This window comes from Protopterus annectens, chromosome 12.part0, assembly GCF_019279795.1.
Source record: "Protopterus annectens isolate FY-2018-M chromosome 12.part0, PAN1.0, whole genome shotgun sequence".
In the NCBI taxonomy this organism is placed as follows: Eukaryota; Metazoa; Chordata; order Ceratodontiformes; family Protopteridae; genus Protopterus; species Protopterus annectens.
This window is the reverse complement of record NC_056746.1, coordinates 674831921-674853590: the sequence shown is the minus strand read 5'-3', so window position 1 is coordinate 674853590 and position 21670 is coordinate 674831921. Positions and strand designations below refer to the sequence as shown.

The 21670-nt window shown below is 37.4% G+C and overlaps 1 protein-coding gene across 1 annotated transcript in view; it reads right to left on the bottom strand.

Annotated features, from left to right (window-relative positions):
* The window catches only part of LOC122816780 (cytochrome P450 2K1-like), a 237190-nt gene that overhangs the window by 16167 nt on the left and 199353 nt on the right, over positions 1–21670 (bottom strand). The window contains exon 8 of the mRNA XM_044089797.1: positions 2529–2670. Within this exon, the coding sequence (XP_043945732.1) occupies positions 2529–2670 (142 nt within the window). The remainder of the gene's footprint in view (positions 1–2528; positions 2671–21670) is intronic.

The following is a 21670-nucleotide window of genomic DNA, read 5'->3' as shown; positions in this document are numbered from 1 at the left end:
CGTCTGCCAGTGAACCTCTGTGCTTTTTTGCTTATTACTTTGTTTCTGTAAATATCTGGTATGCTAAAAAGAGGCTCAAATTAAATGCTAAAAACTAATGTTATCACATTTGATAAACATTTCCTCCCTGCAGCATACAACATAGACACTACCCCACACCAAAATGAAAATGTTATTAAAGGCCTTAGAACTACAGTGGGGAATTCCTTCTCCTGTAATCATTGCGAAGTGACAGGAGTCAGAAAGTCCTGGTTATCACTGATAATTGCCAACAGAATATCATCCAGATCTAAACAGGTCGTTGTCCCCTTATACTAGACATATCAAACAACTAGAAAGACTCTAAAAGTTCCTAACTAAGAAATCACTGGTTTAAAAAACTGAACTACTAGAAAAAAAACCCTAAAAGCTCTGGCTTATTCAGTATATTCTAGATTTCTTTGGGTGGAGATATATATGCCTTGCCTTCCATTTCCATTAGGGATCCAGTTGTCCATGATATCCTGCATCTCCACTCAAATAGTCCCACAGTGGAGAGAGAGGTTCATTATGAAATGTCTTCCCCACCTCTTGAATAAACTCCTGCTGCAAATCAAACTGTGTGATACATTACCTTCCTTCAAATGAAAGTGGGTATTCACAGATTCTCCCTGGTTTGACTGGTCTAGCTATACAGCTTGGATAATATGTTACAAAGTACACCTGTGATGACACCCCTTTATAAGATACAGTTCTGTTAATGTCCCATTACAAGACATGCTTTTTATAATGTTTCATTACAAGATACATTTGTGATAAACTTCCATTATTAGATACAGCTATGATAATGTCTCATTACAAAATACAGCTGTGATAATATCCCACTGCAAGATACAGCTGTGGGTCTCTTTATGTAAAACAACATTTACAATGTGCAATTGTAATGTTACACACATAGGAGCAGAATATAAGTACACTGCCTGTAACTGTTGCCCTGTACATGGGATTTACATTTACATGCCTGTCTTATCTAGAATCATGTAAAGAAAGCTGACCCTAGGAAACCGAACACTGTGAACTAAAAAATCAAAAGGAATCCTCAGGAGAAACCAGCCAGTAGTCCAAGAAACCACACCTGTAGGTGTAAAAATTTGATTTATTAAATCCAAAAACAGAAGGTTTAGCACATATGAATAGTATATAATTGCAGTGCTTTTATCCTGAACAGAAAGGGACTTTTTCAGAACATCAATGATTGATCGACTTTTTGCACCTATAGGTGTGGTCCCTTGAACTATCGGCTGGCTTCTCCAGAGGATTCCTTTTGATATCTAGAATCATACTTGTTGTTCACTTTAATCAGATTAAGTTCATTGTACCATCTGAGACCATTACATCACCTTTGAGTTGCCAATACTCAGAAACATGGGATAAGTCTGTGGTTGTTTCTACTATAAAATCTCATAACAAGAAACATCAGACCACAAATGTTCCGTTTGTACATGTTTAAAATCTGCACATTATTTGCAAGTCTATGCATACCCCTCACCCCCCCACACACACACATAAGATTCTCAAGCCTCTCCACGTCCCCAAACTTATACCTGCCAACTTCATGGTTGCACAACATTTAGGAAAAGGAAGAAGTCCTCAAAACACAAACACCAGTATTCAGCAATGTATTTTTTGTACTTTCACGACCAAACACTTTAGATTTGTACTTTAAAGCAGAGAGCACATGCAGGGAAGACATCTGTGATCCCATAATCTGTTCTTTAAAAAAATATTTCTTTCTGCAGACCATCAAGGCCTTTTGCTGCTACTATGCCTATTTGTTTCCGGTCACCAAGGTGAGGATCGGCAGTGGTACAGTCATCATCCAGACACCCATGAAGAATATTCTGATGTTCTCCTGCTAACCACACCATTGACAGACAGTGTGCATGCTTATACATGCAAGGGGCCTTGTGCACCTTCCTCTGCTTCAATGTGATGAGAACCACCATATGAATGTGACTTCAAAGTCCCAAGTGCACATCTGTGACTCAGACACTACATGTCATAAACTGCTCTATACTGTAGGTGCTGGTATTACTATGGCCCAGTCCACCTCCAACCCCCTCTGGATGGGAGAGCCAATACTGGCCACTCATTCTGACTCTCTCTCACGTTTCTCCAGTCCCTAGGTCACCAGCCACACCTGTATTATCTGGGTCACAGTCAAGGATTTATTTCCCTCCTTTACTCTTTTTCACTGAGCCATGAATTCTGTGATTTGCAGTTGGAGATAGTTTGCTTTTGGCTGATATGTTTTCAGTTCTTTAAGGTTGATTAATAATACTTTTCCAAAAAATTATCCAGGCAGATGTAACAGAACAATACATATAATATATCTGTGTATAATATGCTTTAGAAATTAATAAAATATTGAAGAACCATTTAACTTTTTTAGCAATAATGATTGTTATATGATTAATGTACTACAAAGCCATTTTCAACCATTTTGCTATGATATCACAAAATCAGAAATAAAAAAAAATCCTTCTTACCAGCAGAAAAAGGCATAAATGCATCATTCTTAACAAACTGCCCTTCAGCATTGAGAAAATGAGAGGGGTTGAAGTGGTCTGGTGTCTTCCATTGAGTTTTGTCTTGAAGTACAGATGCTAACAAAGGAATCACTTGTGTTCCCTACAAGAAAAGCACTGGATGTGAATGTTGCATAAATATGTTTACAAATAAACCAACACCACTAAAAATAAATGGTTAGGTTGTTATGTAGCTACAATATTATAAATCCCTGGTTCTTTGTGCTGTTATTAATGGGTAACTACATTGGTGTGTTGATCTCTTTAAATTACATGGGAAGGGCTTTCAAAAGTTATCACCTTAAAACTGTATATGCAAACAAAGATGTGCAATATTGCTGATGTGAACTGCTAAAAACTGCAAACAAAAATTAAAATAAAATCAGTTACAATGCAGCAGTTGCTAAAGCAAGTATCTTTACAATGTATTTATTTATTCATTTGTTAATACGGTAGGTTGACTGAACCACACGTCATATTCAGCTATGACCTAAGCTTAATAGAAACAAAAATTGCATGAGACAAAAGATCACAAAATGAAATAATACTTGTTAGAAAAAGTCACAGAAAAATTGAGCAAAATATACTGTTTCCTGGTTTTAAATGCATTACTAAAAGCTTTAGAATTGTTATAACTGAGCTTTGTTATTTTCTGAGCATTCAAAGATTAAGTTTCATTTATGTCAGAATGGTTTACACAAACCTAAAGCTATTGAGAGTGACTGAACACTTAATTGCAGACGTTTACAGAAAAATCAAGTTAAGAAAGAAATAGAATTCTAAATTATTTTTTATAAAATTTAGATGAAGTTGAAATCAAACCTGATGTTCAATGGGCAGCATTACAAAGCAATATACAATGAATAGTTACAAGTAAAGCTATTAAAAGAGAATAAACAAACAAAAGAAAATGATATTAAAAAGAAGATATTCCTTGAAAATAACTAAATTTCAAATTACAAAATGTAGATACACACACACACACACACACACACACACACACACACACACACACACACACACACACACACACACACGCGCGCACACACACACACACAATAATTGCATAAAAATTCAACCTTATTTATAAGACACAATTATCACATTAGGAACCCAGGGTTATACCACAAGATTCTGAATGGGCTCAAATCCCATCTAAACAATTAGCATGGCTAATAAGATTAATAAGAATTCAAAATTCAACTATGAAAATTTCTGAAATTAAGACAGAAGTTTGAATACTTAAATGATAATATTCAATTTATATTTACTGGCACATTTAAGAATCTATGCAGTCTGGAAAACAACATGTCAGAAGTTAAAATAAATTATTTAAACCATATTACTTTTGCAAAATTAGATTCTGACCAAAAAGCTTCTATCTGAAAACAATTTCAAGCTATATTAGTTAACAGATTAATAAACCAACTTAAAAATGAAAAAGCTTCATTTACAACTGATTGATTCAAATTCAAATATAGTAATAGAAGATTTGCCTAAGCTATCAAAGTTTCCATTTCCTAAAAATAAGTCATTTTTTTAATTCATCTTCAAAACAGAGAAGCTGATAATGAGTGTAATAACTGACGTGGCATTATTTAGATGTTACCCATTTATGATAAATCTGATATGGAATATGCTGAAAGATAAACTTAACTATGACAGTAAACTAATATCATATGGACATTAGAAAGTGTATCACCACCCATCTGTTTTGAACAATATATGACAATGACATTACTACACATGGAATATGGTGAGAAATTTTGCAAGAGTATCACATTTAAAAATTATACTAATCTCAAATCATGATCATCTGTAATGCATGCATGGCTCCAACTAAACTTGTTATTTGTAATGTCTGTAATGCTTATAATTTGGACTATGCTAACATCACTTTTTTTTGGGGGGGAGATGCACATATACAAATTGTATACATAAAAACATTACATTTCAAAGTTAAAAAGATTGGGTTTCAAAAGATATTTTAAACTGGAAGTTCATCATTTTGCATATCCCCTTAAAATATTGATACAAACAATAGGAATGTTTTATAACAATTTTATGCTTGTAATCTCATAGAGCACTAACATTTAACTAGACTTCAGAATGATGATTTGGGTATGTTTCAAAGTTATGGCATGAAAATATGCAACATTAATTCAATTAACATTTTATAATCAAAATAAATGGTACACCCTGATAGATTGCTAGGAAACATTTCCAAATTCCTGTTTGAATGTATACTAGATACTAAACAACATAAATACCTCTTCTCCTATAGTCACCATTTTATCTCTATCCTTGCCTCTGGGGACATACACCCAAACCCTGGCCTCTATTTCACACATCTCTTCCTCCCCATCTCTACCTCCCCACTCAGCTGGTAGATCCCTCCACTTCACAGCATTAAAGTCTCAGAGCATATGTAATAAAATCCCTAACCTCCATGCCTGGCTTCTCCACAATAAACTCGATATTCCTTCCATCTCTGAAACCTGGCTCAAACCACACATTAAAGACTCAGAACTGACCCCGCCAAACTATTGTGTCATCAGAAATGACAGAAAACATAAAAAAGGGGAAGGTGTCACTCTCCTTTACTCCTCATCCCTCTTAGTCACCCCTTACTCCAAACCTATCCCCAAATTTGGTAATGCTGAATTAATTCTAGCCCTCCTTCAGGTAAACAAACACAAATTTATCTGTATTGCCACCCTTTATATCCCTCCCAGAGACAATGTCCCAGTCCTTAAGGACATTCTGTCCTGGCTCTCAACCAATATCACCAATGAAACTATAATCCTGGGGGATGTTAACATCAGTTGTCCCAGTCTTCTCCGATACAACCAACTTGTAATAACCCACAAAATATTATTTCAACCCAGAAAAACACCAGCACTAAATAAGATCATCAAACCATACAGCAACTTGAAGTCACTATGCTCTGCTGACAAACTGCTGGTACAAACAACTAAGAGCATAAATATGGCTGGGGACTCTCTATTCACCAACTCAGTAGGCAAAACTTGGAATATGCTATCTGCCGAACTTGCTCACCAATCCTCTTTAAAAAAGCCTCAAACTACACTTCCAACAGCATTGGCAATGTCCCTGGTTAAACTCTGACTAATCACTACCCACTGTTTCTGCAAACTCTTCCTAAGCATTTCAATCATATACTCTAATAGGTGCATGAATTATTGATGGGACTTAGCCCATAACTGCATGTATTATTGTCTGAAACTAAAGCCTCATGATGTTGATGTTGTCTACTATGTTTTTTCTAAGTTTGTAACCCTACTGAAAACTGCATATTATCTTCTTCTTCTTCTTCTTTTGGCTGTCTCTAAATGTTTCTATTGTTCCTAATGTATTTGTACTCTGCTTTCTGGAGCTTTTCTCTCCTGGCTTCCACAGGAAATGGACATATATCCATTTGGACTTTCCCGGTAAACAAATGTAAACTAAAATAAAAGAAAAGCAAATAAATAAATAAACAAACTGGGGCACAATTCAATATCCAACTAACTTCCTAAATATAAATCTTTACAACTTCACTCAACTTATTAACTCTACAACCAGAACTTCCAAAGACGTCATCTCTGGCAGTACCCTAGACTGGATTCTAGTTTCCCATCCTCAGTACATTTCCAAAAGTTGCACCCTTCCAGATCCACTAGGTGACCACCTTGCCACTTTTGCCCATTGTCTTTCCTCCTTCCTACAACTTTCCCACGCCTACACCTCTACTTGGTACCTAAAAAACTTTAACCCCAATGCATTCTCTGATGCACTAAAAAGAACTAACTGGAACCCACTCAAAACTCTGCCCCTGGAAAATGCTGTTACTTACTTCAATAACACCTTCTTAAACCTGCTAGATTCTCTCCCTGGATAACAAAACACACTAAAAGTAACTCCATCCCTTGGCTAGCCATCATGCAACTTTGTGATAAAGCTTGGAAACACTACCATGAAACTAAAACTAGTACTTCCCTTAATCAATACAAAACATTCCACAACCAAGTAAAAAAAAAGTAATTAACGCAGACTGTAAAGCCTATTTTTCCACTCTCCAAACACACCACAACAATAACCATAAAAAATTCTAGGATGAAATCTCCTCTCTTCTTAACCCAGGTAAAAAAGAAAACCCTTGCCCCAACCCAAATGTCTTTGACTCAAATTTAGCTACTCAATTCAACTAATTCTTTATTGATTCCATATCCAAACTAACAACATCCTTCACTAATAACCTTGCTTCTCCACAACAGCCTATATACATCCCCTTCTCCTTCACTACCTCTAGCTCCCAACCTCCTTCCTTCTCCATGAACCCTATCCCTATTTCTACCATTAAGAAACTTCTTCTAAAATTGAAACCTTGCTCTAATTCCCCTGACAAAATACCCTCCTGCTTCTTAAATATAGCCGCAGAAGCCATTGCCTTTCCTAGGTGCATCTTAATAAATTGATCAATTTCAGAATGCCATGTTCCCCAGCTCTGCAAAAAGGCCTATATTATTCCACTCCATAAAGGTGGTAACAATAATGATATCTCCAACTTCCACCCCATCGCTATCTTATCCCCTATTTGTAAACTTCTCTAAAAATGCATCCATTTGTGACTCCTACCATATCTTATAAACAATAACCTTCTTACTCCCACCCAGCATGGATTCCAACCTGGCCATAGCACCACCACTACTCTCCTCTCCTTCCTAGAAACTGTAAACAAAGCCTGCGACTCTGGTCATATTGTATCCACTCCTCCTAGACCTCTCTAAGGCCTTCAACACCATCTCTCATAACCTTCTTCTTACTAAGCTCTCTAAACTAAATATATCCCACTCCTCTATTAACTGGTTCACCAGTTACCTGTCAAATAGGCAACAAGGAGTTAAGTGTAAAAAGCTACTTCACCATTCCTAAACACTCCCACATCTGTGCCCCAAGGCTCAGTTCTAGGCCTCCTTCTATTCAATATTTTCATTTACGACTTCTACCATGCCATCCCTAATGCCAACCTCATCCAATATGCGGATGACTCAACAATAATGTGTTCTGCAACCTCCACTTCTTCATTAACAAAACTAACCCAAGATGCACTCTCCTCTATAGAACAATTGATGCCAGATAACCATCTAGCACTAAATACAACCAAGATTAACTCATGATATTTTCCCCTCTAAAAGCTTCACCCTACACAAAAACTCTTTCACTATCACCAGTCAAAATAGCACTCCTCTTGAAATAGTCTCCACTGCTAAACTGTTAGGAATCCTCATCGATGAACAACTAAAGTTTGATGGCCATCTTCAACCGTTTCATTTCTCCGTCCACCAGAATCGCTCTTGCTAACACATACCTCATCTCTTCCCTTCTGTATGGTGCCTCTATCCTTACCAATCTGCAATCCTCCCTCAAATCAAAATTCTCCTCCTGCTACTATAACATTTCAAAATTTGCAACTGGCCACAGATCTAATGCCCATCACTGCATCACCCTGCACCAACTGAACTAGCTTGAACTGCCCAATTATCTTACCTATAATCAACTCATCCATGCATATGAACTTATTTTTAGCCCCTCTCTCTGCCCCTCCCTTGCCTCTACCTTTCAAATGCATCTTCCTAACAGATGCCTTCGGTCTAACTTCCAAAACCTAATACAACTACATAAACCTGCCCGCCCTCCAGGCAAACATCTTCTATCCTTCTGCTTAGCATGCCACTGGAATTCTCTACCACCTCTTATCCGTACCACTAACAATCTCTCTACCTTTAAAACTCTTATTCACTTTCACCTAATCTCACAATGGGAATGCTCTTGCTGTCACCCTACACAACTTCCTTAACTATAATTCTCTCTACACCAAACATATCTGCTAAAAGCCTTCTGTAACCCATAATTTTCTTAAAGGAACTTCTTTATACCACATTACATTTTTCATCATGGGATTTTTCATGCATTTGCTCCATCAAATGCCAATTTATTGCAACTGTTGTTACCGTCTATTTTTTTCTCTAATGTCTCTTTAACAGCTTTTGTAAACCTTGTAATTGTTCTTATTTTGTAATTCTATAATTTACTATATTTGTATATATTTGTATTTTCTGGAGCTTTTCTCCCCAGGACTCCATTGAAAATGGGCTCCTCATGGCCCAATGGACCATCCTGGTAAACAAACTGCAAATAAAAAAATAAATAAATAAATAAATAAATGAGTTGAACTTAGTAAATGGTAAATGTTACCATTCAGATTCTATAACAATACATGAGCCTTTAAATAGTCAAAATACAATGTTTTGTTTTCTCAAAAAATATCTTTATGATTTTACACAGACATGACAGTACATTAATAAAATTTATGAAGTGTTTTATGTTTGGAAATGTCTTACCTCAAATGTGTATCAACTCTTTCAATATTCTTTATGATAATTAAATTAATATATCACAAAAGTATCAACTTAAAAAGTTTGAAGGTCATTTTATATTATCCAAGACCCTTAAGCCAGCAAGCTTCTGCCTTTTCATCATGTACACATACTTGTATACCCAAGGCCAAGTAAAATGCTACAGTGTCCCTTGCAAAAGGTGTACTCCCCTCTTTGGGGAAGGAATGACTTACATCATATTTTTCGTGAGATTGTTGTCCATATTTGTGGTTGGAGTCAGCAGGCAGACTTCATATATGCAGTTTATGGGTAGGGAGTTTTCAGTTATGGAAAATGGAAACCCTAATCTTGGTGAAACATGTATGTGATGCCATGTCCAGCACCACACATGATAGCACACCTTTTCCATGTCCCCAACTACTGAACGGATGGTAGACTGCTTTGCATTCAGGTTGCACCTACTAGCCAATACCAGGAGGCAACTAATATCAAGCAAACTCCATTCCCTATCCCTGGATGGTGAGCTGACTTGAGTTGTTCATTTTCTGTCTATCTACCATGGCTTCCCTATCACCAGAGCTGCTAACTGAACTTGGCTTATCTTGGCCTCAGTCATGGCTTCATCTTTCTCAGAAGTTATACTAACTAGATTGCCAGATATTCACAACAACCTCTTAAGGGGAATAGCTATAGTAAAATATTACACAGTATTCTTTACTTATAGCAGAAAACTCAGTGGACTGCATCAAGAGTGGACCATTTCCCCCAAATTACAATTCAGTGAACTCTAAACCATGGGCAATGCCTAATTCTGTATCAGAAAAAAATTGTCCCATTTTCAAAACTCCAAAGGATGATCGGAATCTCATGTCTATATAGTGCAAAAAGAACCTTATATTACAGATGACATAACCAAAACAGCAGTCATAAAATTACAAAAAAGCTATTTGAGTATGAAGGGATTCTTGCACAGAATCAAGGCAAGTGTATTAGAAACATCTACTCCTTCCTCAATGCTTTGCAGAGTTTAAATTTTCTGGAGATTCGACCAAAGAAAAGGACTCACAGTATCTTCATCTCAATGAATTACATAAAAGCAGAATTCCTTGAAGGTGGGCAAGGACCATACACTTGACGGAGGGAGCTTTGCCCCCCTTGAGAAAAAAAAAACTCTTTTCTTGTATGTACATGTGTGCACAACTATAAAGGAAAGATAAAGAATCCCATACAAATAGAACCAGTGCACACATATAGACCACACTGGCAGTGATTTGTTATAGCAAATGGGTGCTCATCATTGGGAGGTTGAACTCAGTTTAATCCTTTCCTTTTTCATAGTAGATAAATGCTGGGTAATGACTACTATTAATACTCCTCATTAGGCACATAATGAAAGGATATGTATGAGAAGACTGGCTTTAGACTGTAGTGCTTCCCATACAGATGGAATGACTCACCTTAGTCTTCCATAACTAGACAACATAACTTAACTCATTCCCTCCGGTGCAGCTCTTTTGAGTGTGTGCCTTTAACTCTCAGTGGGCGTAGCTTAAGCCTTTACAAAATGAAGTTCTCACCTTACAGTTCTAGAAAATACTCATTGAGAGAGGTCAAATATCAATACAGTTGTGTTTGCCATCACATATGCTTCAAGACAAAATATCCTGGTGCCTTGTAAGTAACATGGTTTTGGAATTATTAAAAATATGAACAATCAGTATTTGATACCTAGAGGAGCAGTAGGAGTTAACTGCAGTAGACGCCTGGAGGAGCACTCGGCTGTAATGAGTTAACTAGGTGGCCTACTTTTCATAATCATTACTTAAAGAGGAGTAGTTGTAGCAAAAAAAAAAAAATCCAGATGATGCTATTGGGACATATAAAATTGTCTAGAGCAACATGTATTGAATGTAAGGTCATGGTAAGAGTCATTATGTTCCTAATTCAAGAAGACTTGCATAACCTGTTTCTTTATGAATATGAAAAGTACAGATTTTTAAAAATTCTTTTTCTGTTCTCCATACCTGCCAAAAGCCTACGTGCTGCCACTATCATCTATTTGTTCTACACCATTTGCAATGTGTCCATAATCCAGAAGGCTTTCCAGGATATTTCTGTTTCTGGCCTAACACTTAATCTCCTGGAAGCCATGGGGGCCTGCTGCCACTTTCCCGATAGGCATGTGCAATCTCTCCATAGTGCATGAATGCTGCTGCATGGATGTGGCTTGTCAATGCCAAAAAGACATCTCGGGCCCATATTGCTACATGCCATGAACCGATCATGTCTATAAGTGCTGATACTACAGTTAATGTCTCCTCCTTTGTGCACATAGCTAACCAGTCTTGTGTCACCTGGGTCACAGGGCTTTATTCTTCTGTGCCACAGAGAAATGCAGAGCAGATTATGTCTTCTCAATCCTGTTGCACTTTCTGAAGAAGTAACCGTGATTCTGGATGAAGCACTGAAATTGCTATACCCACTGATTACAGTGTCATATGTACAGAGAGACACAAAGTCATAAAATACCAGGATTATCAGGGAGAAATGTAGGCAATGTGGAAGTAGGATCTCCAGATAGTTCAAATAGTAGTAGGTGCAATGAATCTGATAAGAAAGAATTGACAGTCTTATTTAGGTATGCTACAATACATGTAACTCCATATGAACTGCAGAAGGAGTAATTTCTGGGTACACTGCAGGTGGCTAACATCAAAGATTGAAACAATACTGTAGATCAGAGTATAAAGTATGTGTTTTTGTATCTTTAAGAAGCATGCGAAGCTGTATGTGCATGTATATAACCCGCACATGTGCACAACCTTAGTGCCATTTTGAAAGAGCAGCTAGAGAGTAAGCGTGCATGATCATAGTCATTAATTGTATATAAGTTACTTAAGTTACAGTCTATAGTCAACAATAGGAATGTGTTTGTATATAATAAAGCTGCTTGAACAGAACCCATGAAGATTTGTTTATTTGTGTTCTAACACAAAAGTGACATGTTGTCAGAACCGGGATGGAGGAGAGAAGAATATTCCGACCCATGAGATGTAAAGATGACAGCGGAGGTAAAGCTGAGAGAAAAGAGCACAAACATAGCCAGAAAAAATCAAAAGTAATGAGAAATAAAACAAATTATTTACTCGTGTCTATATTATATTCTCGAAAGCCGACAATGTTGAATCTGACATTGTCGACATGAGAATATCGAATGCTCAGAATCTCAAGTGTATAAATGGAAATCTCTGTAAGGGGAGATTTCTGTTTACTGCAATGTAGTGTAGTCTCAGAGTTGGTATATTTAAGTAGTGGGGGGTGTGGGGGTGCCGGGGGCTTGCCCCCCTGCTTAAACCTATTAGGGTACTTTTTTCTTTTTCTTTTTTGTCTTTTTATAAGGTCGATGTTTGAAGACATCAACCATATGGTGTCGATCATATGTTGTTCGATGTTTTCAACCATCGATCTTATAATATAGACCCATTTACCCGATATGAAAGACAATAAAGGGGCATTACAAGGGCAAAAAACGCATTATCAGGCAAGCGGAAGGTACGAAAAGTTTGTAAAATAAAGAAAATGTTTAAGATAATGAAAGTATTCGACGGAATGATTAACTGTAAAGCTAAATTAGTATGTTTAAAGCAGAAAATGAGTATGTTTAAAGCAAAAGCTGGGCATGTTTGGAGTAAAAAAAGCACAACAAAAGTTTGTTGGGCATGAAAAGGGCTTAAACAAGCAATATGATTGTAATAATAAAAAAGAAAAGGGCACTTTAAGCAGAATAAAGCAAGACAACTGCATGTGTTTGGGCAAAGTGCTGTGTCTGGGCATAAGTACGACTTCGTATTGTATCAAGGGCATAACTAAAGTTATTTGAAGTATCTCAGAGTGTGTAAATGGGCTTACAGTGTGTGCTTATTACTGTGCATGTATTTCAAAGAATTCATTGTGTGCAAAGTGCAACTATTTCATGCAATCCAGTCAAAGTATAGCTATTTCAAAAAAGTTCTTCTGCTGAGTGTGTCTAGTCACAAAGTGCCACCATTATAGAGTGCTTCTTATACTGTAAAGAGCTGCCTAGCAAGGTACCACCATTTTAGCAACATTTCAGAGTGCTGTATGCAGTTATTCGCAAAATACAATTGCTTCGAAAGTTATTGAGTTTTGGGCAACAGGTGTTTGATTTATTCTTATTGTGCAGTTGCTTGACATATTTCTTACACTGATAAGAGGTGTTTTCTTGCAAAAGATGACATTACAAGAGTATTACAGTGCTTGTGAGTTGTTCAGTTGCATTGTAAAGTTCTTAAAGTGATGACTTTAAATAGTGATGGTAAATGACTTTAGCATTTCTACCTTTACCAATAAGATTCCCAAGTAATGATAAATTACTTTAGCATTTCTGCCTTTACTGATAATACTCCAAAAGCATAGAAAAGTTATAAAGTTCAGTAGTGAAGTATCAAAAAGCTAGAGAAGTTTATTTTGCAAAATCCAGTTATCCGAAAGTACTACAAGTTCATTAATTCACATAATTCCCACTAATGATAATATAAGTTCAGAGCACAAAGGCACTGGACAAGTTCTGTTTATGCCAGAAACTTCTGCATATGTGTGTATGTGTGTATATTCATGCTTATTTGCAAATAAACCCCTTCGCTGGTATGTGTTAATATGGCAGATGGATTTCAAAAACCCCTACCACTTGTGTTTGATCAGAATGTTGCAGGGAACTGGAGAATGTTTGAACAAGAGTGTGATATTTTCATACAAGTAGTTTATGCAGATAGAGATACATTCACCAGGCCATTCATTTTGCTAAACCTAACAGGGTCAGAGGTCATAGAAAGAGAGCGTTCATTTGTGTATGCACCAGCAGTATGTGAAGGAGAAGGTGCAGACTGCCCTACTGTGGTACAAGCTGAATCAAGGGAAGACTCTAAGTGTTTGAAGTGCAAGTTTAGAGAGATGTGCAACCCCAAGATGAATGTTACATTAGAGAGGCATTTGTTTTACACAAGAGATCAGAAACCAGGGGAAACATTTGCAGCTTATATAACTGACTTGAGAAACAGTGCTAAGATGTGTAGGTTTAGTGATCTAAAAGATGAGCTGATAAAGGACAGGCTTTTATGTAGTATTAATAGTGTTATTGTGAGAAAGATTTTACTTTGTGACAGTGATTTAATGTTGAGCAAAGCCACAGAGGTTGGTAAAATCCATGAGGTGACAGAAAAACATGAAGTATGCTTGCAAGTAACAAAATCATGAGTTCAGTTGGCTCCAGAGCACACGTAGACAGTATGCAACACATCACAAACAAGAACAGGCCTAAGCATATGGCGACTACAGGATTTCCAAAGAAGCCACAAGGTTTTCTAGAAAGTTCCAGGAAAAGTGCAAGCTCCAGCACCAGCTCAGTGCAACACAAACGTGAATCAGCAAAACCCAAATCTAGCTTTATTGTTAACTGTCCCAATTGTGGTGAATCATGAGTCTAAAAGAGAAGAGTATCTAGCATTTGGTCAGCAATGCACAAGTGTAAGAATGGAACCATTTCCAAAAGTTTTGTAAATCAAGTAAGCCTCATGTAAAGAATGGTCGCACAAAGAAGCAAGTTGATCAAGGAGAACTGAAACATTCAGCTTTCTATGTAGATGGTGTATCAGTGCTTGGTGAAAGAGCTGATGCAGTAAACTTGTTGACAAGGAATGAGTGTTTTGTACAGTCTGGATTAATGGAAAATCCACAGAGCTCAAAGCAAATACTGGGTCAAAGAGTAACATTATATCAGCGGCCACTTTTGCAAAAGTAAGAACTAACGAACAACTCATTGTAATCAGTAGTGCGAGACTTGTGCTTATGGAGGTGAAGAAATTCAGACAGAAGGTTCAGTGATACTTTCATGTTATTTGGTTGATAACTGCCACAACTTGTTATTCTACATAGTCTGAAGGCCAGTGCAATCTTTATTGGGTCTCAGAGACAGTTTAAGAATGAATCTGCTTTCTTTTGCCAAAGAAGTTCAACACATAAGTGCAGTTTTGAGTTCCAATTTCTCTGAAGCCATTTTCTCAGAGTATGCTGATGTTTTTGATGACAAATTGGGCAAACTTTCAGTTCTATAGTCCATAAAGTTAGACTTAGAGGTCACTCCAGTAGTCAAACCAGCAAGAAGAGTTCCAATATCTATGCAAGATAAAGTAAAATCTCAGTTGGATAAAATGGTGCCGCAAGGTGTGATTTGTCCAGTCAGAGAACCAACTGAATGAATATCATCATTGGTAGCCGCTCACAAGAAAGGCTTAGATGAAATCAGAATATGCATTGACCCAAGAGATTTGAACAATGCATTAAAAAGACCATATCATCCAATGTGCACAGTTGAAGAAGTTGCAGCTCTAATACCGAATGCCACATATTTTTTGTTTTGGATGCAAAGAGTTCATTTTGGCAAGTATGCTAGATCACAAATCCTCATTTCTATCTAGTTTTGGTACTCCATTTGGCAGAAACAGATTCCTAAGGATGCCATTTGGAATAAGTTCTGCAAGTGAAGTTTTTCACTGTGCAATTGAACAATTTTTTTCAGGTTATCCTTGTGCTATAATAGTAGATGATCCGTTAGTGGGAGGCAGTGATGAAGCAGAGCATGACAGAAACCTCAAGAAAGTTCTAGACAGAGCATGTGAAGTAAACTTAAAGCTCAATCCTCTGAAGTGCAAACTCAGACTTCCAGAAGTTATGTATGTAGGACATTTGTTTACAAGTACAGGCTTGAGACCAGACCTGACCAAGCAAACAGCTATTCTAGAAATGTCAGAGCTAGACAACGTACAGAGTTTATAGCATTTTATGGTCATGGAAACTATTTAGGAAAATTTATACCAGACTTCAGAGAGTTAGCAGTTAACAGAATATTTAAAAGAGTTAACATGCAAAAATGTTGCATGGTTCTGGTTGGAACATTATCAGAAGGAATTTGAAGTCCTTAAGCAGAAAATTACCACCCCACCTACGTTAAGATACTATGTCGTGAACAAACCAGTTATTCTTTCCTGTGATGCTTCAAAATTTGGCCTAGGTACAGTCATACTTCAATAGGGCAGACCAGTAGCCTATACATCTAGAACACTAACCCAACCTGAGATGCAACATGCTCAAACTGAGAAAGAGCTTTTGGCTATAGTGTTTGCATGCTCCAAGTTTCCTGATTATATTTATGGTCGAGCTATTCAAATTGAAACTGATCATCAACCTCTAGTTACTATTTTAAAGAAGCCTATGCATTCTGCTCCAGCGAGATTACAAAGAATGATGCTCAAATTCCAAAAGTACAATTCAAATTGGTCTACACTAAAGGCAAGTTGCTTTACCTGGCTGATACTTTATCCAGATTTCTTAGAAACACAACAGACCAGCTTGATGCAGAAACTTTTGACTTTGATGTGATGTCAGTGCATAATTTTTCCACCATAGACTTGATGAGTTAAGAGATCACACTCAGACTGATCCAGTTTCACAGAAGCTAAATCATTATATTAATATCGGATGGCCATCAAAGCAATCTAGTGTATCACCTGAGGTGCAAGCGTATTTTCCTTACAGAGATAAATTGTTGATGTAAGATGGCATTATTCTCAGAGGTCTTAAAACTGTTGTTCTTACTTTCTTACAACAAGAGTACATTCTCATTTTGTATTGTGGTCACCCAGGATCCACTTCCACAAAGAGAAGAGCAAGAGAATTGGTATTTTGGCCTACATTATCAAAGGACATTGATAAAGTTCTTTCTTCTTCTTCAGTATGCAATAGTACTAGACCGCATTTGCAAAGAGAACCTCTTCAGCTAAATCCAATTCCTGAACTATCTTGGTCTACTGTAGCAACTGATCTCTTTGAATGGAACAATTGACACTATTTAGCTTTGGTAGACTCTTACATAGATTGGTTTGAGATTGATCTACTAACAAACTTATTTACAACTACTGTTATTACTAAGTTGAAACATCATTTCTCAGTTCATGGTAGTCCACACAAACTTTTTTCTGATAATGGCACTCAATTCACTATCCAGTTGTTTCAGAAATTTGCAAGAGAATGGGGCTTTGTACATGTCACAAGTAGTCCTGAATATCCTCAATCCAATGGTCGAGCTGAATGTGCAGTACAGAGTGCAAAGCATTTACTTGAAGGGTCAAAGTGTGACAATACTAATGTATTCTTGAATTTACTTAATCTCAGAAACATACCCAGTGATGATATTCTTGGCTCACCTGCTCAAAATCTACTTTCCAGGCAAACTAGAACTATGCTACCTTTTTCCACAAGTTTGTTGCAGCCTAAACCCAAGAACAATAAAGCCATCAAGGCTCAGTTGTTTAAGAAGCGTAATAGCCAGAAATCTAGTTATGAGATATAGAGCAGATTACTTTGTCTGTTGATAGGAGAGATGGTACAAATCCAGACAATGAAAGTTTTTGATAGAATAGGACAGATTATAGGTATCTATGCAGAGCTGAGATCTTACTTAGTAAATTCCAAAGGAGTGGAGTATAGGAGGAATCGCAAACATCTTCTTCCTGTACCAATAGCATCATCATCATTGCACTCATAACATTGTATTTGTGATTTAAACTCTAAATCAAAGAATAAGTCAAACATTGTTTCCAGACCAGAATGTGTTCCAAAGTCTGATTCTGTTCCTGAAAGTGATTTGAACATTCCACAGGTCACCCATTTTGCAGAAACTGTCCCAGTTGCTAAATTTAATTTCCAGTTTTATGTCACATGATATTGACAAGTGTCTAAAACAAGTGTGAAATACACAGCAACGTGGACTTGATTGTACATACCTATATGTTTAACATTGTATGATGCATGTCTATAGATTATCTCTGATTTCTGCATGCCAAACAGTCTCATAACAATTGTATGGTCTATTTCTCAAAGAGGGAGGGTGTAGATCAAAGTGTAAAGTGTGTGTGCTTGTATCTTTAAGAAGCATGAGAGGCTGTACGTGCATGTATATAACCTGCACACGTGCACAATCTTAGTGTCATTTTGAAAAAGCAGCTATGGAGTAAGTATGCATGATCATAGTCATTAATTGTATATAAGTTACTTAAGTTACAGTCTATAGTAAACAATAGTAATGTGTTTGTACATAATAAAGCTGCTTGAACAGAACCCACAGATATATGTTTATTTGTGTCCTAACACAAAAGCGACAAATACTAATTTAATGAACTTTAATCCTACTTTGAGTTAGGAATGGGGTCCATTACCATCATGGTATTAGAAACCCAAAAGACTTGGAGAAATTAAAAAGGGTTATAGTCTGTTTTGTATTCTGTCTTGTGCCTTTTACCATGTGATGTGCCTGGCCTGATCATGCTGCACAAGATAACATGAATGGAACACTCCTATTTTTTGTGCTATATGCTGTTGTGCACATTGTCTAGGTCTTTGAATACACCGTTCAAGATCCTTGGTCACACACTGCATGCCACCCAGGATAAAATAAAAAAACGCATCTATTTCATTGGTACTATAAGTTCCTGTGCCTGTAGTTCCAAGGCTTTATTACATGATGTACCTGCCCTGGTTATACAGCACACTGCTCTGAACGACACAAACAACACATGACTCTCACTAGTGTTAATGGTTCTTGTGCATGCAGTCCTAGGGCTTTTGCTATGTCATGTACCCATCCTAATCACATTGTAATTGCTGAGGATAACACAATCAAAACATGCATTTCACTGGTGCAGTTTGCATCTGTGTATGCTGCCCCTGGCATTTAACACTGTTGCACACTTTTCCTGGTTACACTACATGCTGCACAAGATAACACAAACAGTGCATATCACTCACTGGTGCTACAGGCTGCTAGTATGCTGTCTCAGGCCTTTCTCTATGTGATTCGCCTGCCCTGGTCACTGCATGCTACACAGGGTAACATGAACAGAACATGCTTGTCAGTGGTATGATAGGCTGCTATGCTTGCTCTCCCAGGCCATACAGTATGTCAGGTACTACATGTGGTACCATTAGCAGCATGTGACACTCGCTGGTGCTGTAAGCTGCTGTGCACAGTGGCAAGCCTTTCCCTTTCACTATATGATGTGTCTGCCCTGATCATACTGCAACTGCACATGACAATGTAAACAGTAAATGCCTTTCACTGATGCTGTAGGTTTCTGTTAATGCTGTCTCATGCCTTTTTCTATGTAATACCCCTGCCTTGGTCACACTGCATGCTATACAAGATAACATGAACATCACCTGCTTGTCAGTGGTGAAACAGACTGGTGTGAATGTTGCCCCAGGCCTTACAATATGTGATGTGCCTGCCCAGATCAAAGCGCATACATAATGTGATACCATGAACAGTACACAACTTCTGGACAAAGCCAGAAATAGAGAGGAACAAAGGCCCATGATAGGGACATATTTTAAATACTGCTCTTATAAACTTAGAAACTTAGAAATTTGATAAAATAACAGGTTTTGCATTAACATGCATTTCCTGAATGATAGTCTGAAACTCTAATGCCTGTCATTGTCTTGTGACTTCAATCCCCAAAGATTTGCCAGAAAAACAGAAATATTATGAGGAACACACAAATGGGCGGTGCAGTGGTGCAGCGGTAACATTGTCACCTCACAGCAAGAGACTTTCCAGTTCGATTCTCGGCTGGGGTGCCTTCTGTGTGGAGTTTGCATGTTCTCCCTGTGTTTGTGTGGGTTTCCACCAGTACTCTGGTTTCCTCCCACATTCCAAAGACATGCATCTGGATCATTTCTCCCTGGGCCTCTGCTGAAAACAGGCTCTGTGGAACCTATTTGGGCTTTCCTGGTCAACAAATGTTAAATAAATAAAAAATAAAAATAAAAAAGATATGAGACAAAATGTGGACATTCTGCAAGTTCCAGACATTTAGCCAATTGTTATAGGATACTGCTCTGATTAAAGCAGTGAATTTGGATAATAAAAATGCATTGGACTTCATCTTGGCCTATGTACATGTCATGATAGCAGACATGAAACAAGTACAGGACCGCCAAAACATAACATGACACCACTAGGCTGACATATAGGCATGTTGGATGAAGACTGAGGATATAAAGAACCATCAAAGCTGCTGCATTCTTCACATGGCACACTTGAGAGATGGATATATATATATATATATATATATATATATATATATATATATATATATATATATATATATATATATATATATATATATGTGTGTGTGTGTGTGTGGAGAGAGAGAGAGAGAGAGACAGACAAAGAAAGATCTGAGGGGACAAATCTTAACATGTTTTTCTGCAAGATAAAGTCCCAAGTCCTGAGGTTTCAATATCATAATGAAAGGGCACATAGGATGCTTAAATTATTAAGAAAGGAAATGTTACCATGCGACAAGTAATCTAAACTGCTAATGTATCAGGATAAACATCTGCTTATATGAACAACTTGATAAGGAGTGCCAGTGTGTTAGGCTATTAGAGTACTTTGCCTCAAATATGTTGAAAGTACAACCTTCACTGATATTTGTAAGTTTTGTAATGCTAATGGTCTCTTGTCAGTGTTTTAGTATATCTTCCTGACTGAACCATGAAGGTAATGAATAAGGTTTTTCTACACCAGAAGCAGCCGTGGGACACATCCAAAACACTGTAATACCCAAATCTGCTGACAGCACTTCAGGACTATAGAGCACTTCTCTTCCTAGCAGCTTCCTAACACTGATCAATCAATCAAGGAGGACATAGCCGGTATTCCATAAGCTGGGGTCCTGGCAAAAGATTTATCACCTTCATTCCAACAAAACCCTGACAGGCAATGTAGAGTAGACAGCCAAATGACTAAGGCAACCCCCATCCAAGCAATTTGCTGTGGCAAATAATTCCACCATAAATAAGTATGTAGTGCAGTTTTGCAAAAGGATGATGAGGCTAGCATACAAAGCCAAATATGTATGCTTGAGAAAGAAGTGAAGGACCAAATGAGATTCCACTTAAGCGCCAGGTATGCCTAAGCCCTTCAGCACAGCAAAGGGAAATTACTCTAAATCTAAGAAGAGGAAAAAACAATCTACATAACTACAAATTCTTACAGACGTCTGATAATTATTTATTTGTTTAGTAGCTGACAGACAATAACACTAAGGCACTGACATTTATAACAGGCCATTTGAAATTTCTATACAAACAAGACATTTGACATGTTGATGGGACTGGTGCTAACACTAACACCTTGGGACTTTTCCCAGCTTTCTGCACTGACCTTGGAGAATTCTTTTAGTGTTCATATTTGTCATGAGTTACAAGATATTTTTGGGCATTCATTAATGGCCCTAGCATGAGACATATATCCTTCCAGTGCAATGTGCCCATTTGCAATTCAGGAACATTTTAGCCACAATGAGGTTGGACCTAATTATTAGCTAATATGCATGCTTTCTAAATTGCAGGTATTATTGCAATATGCAGATCATGGCTGATCTGTTCATTGCAGTAGTACTCTGTGGTTCATGGAGGCAGTGGAATCCCATTAACAGTCACTCCTCATGCAAATCTACACAATCACATACATAAACACACACATACCCACACGTAAGCACACACACACACACACACACACACACACACACACACACACACACACACACACACACACACACA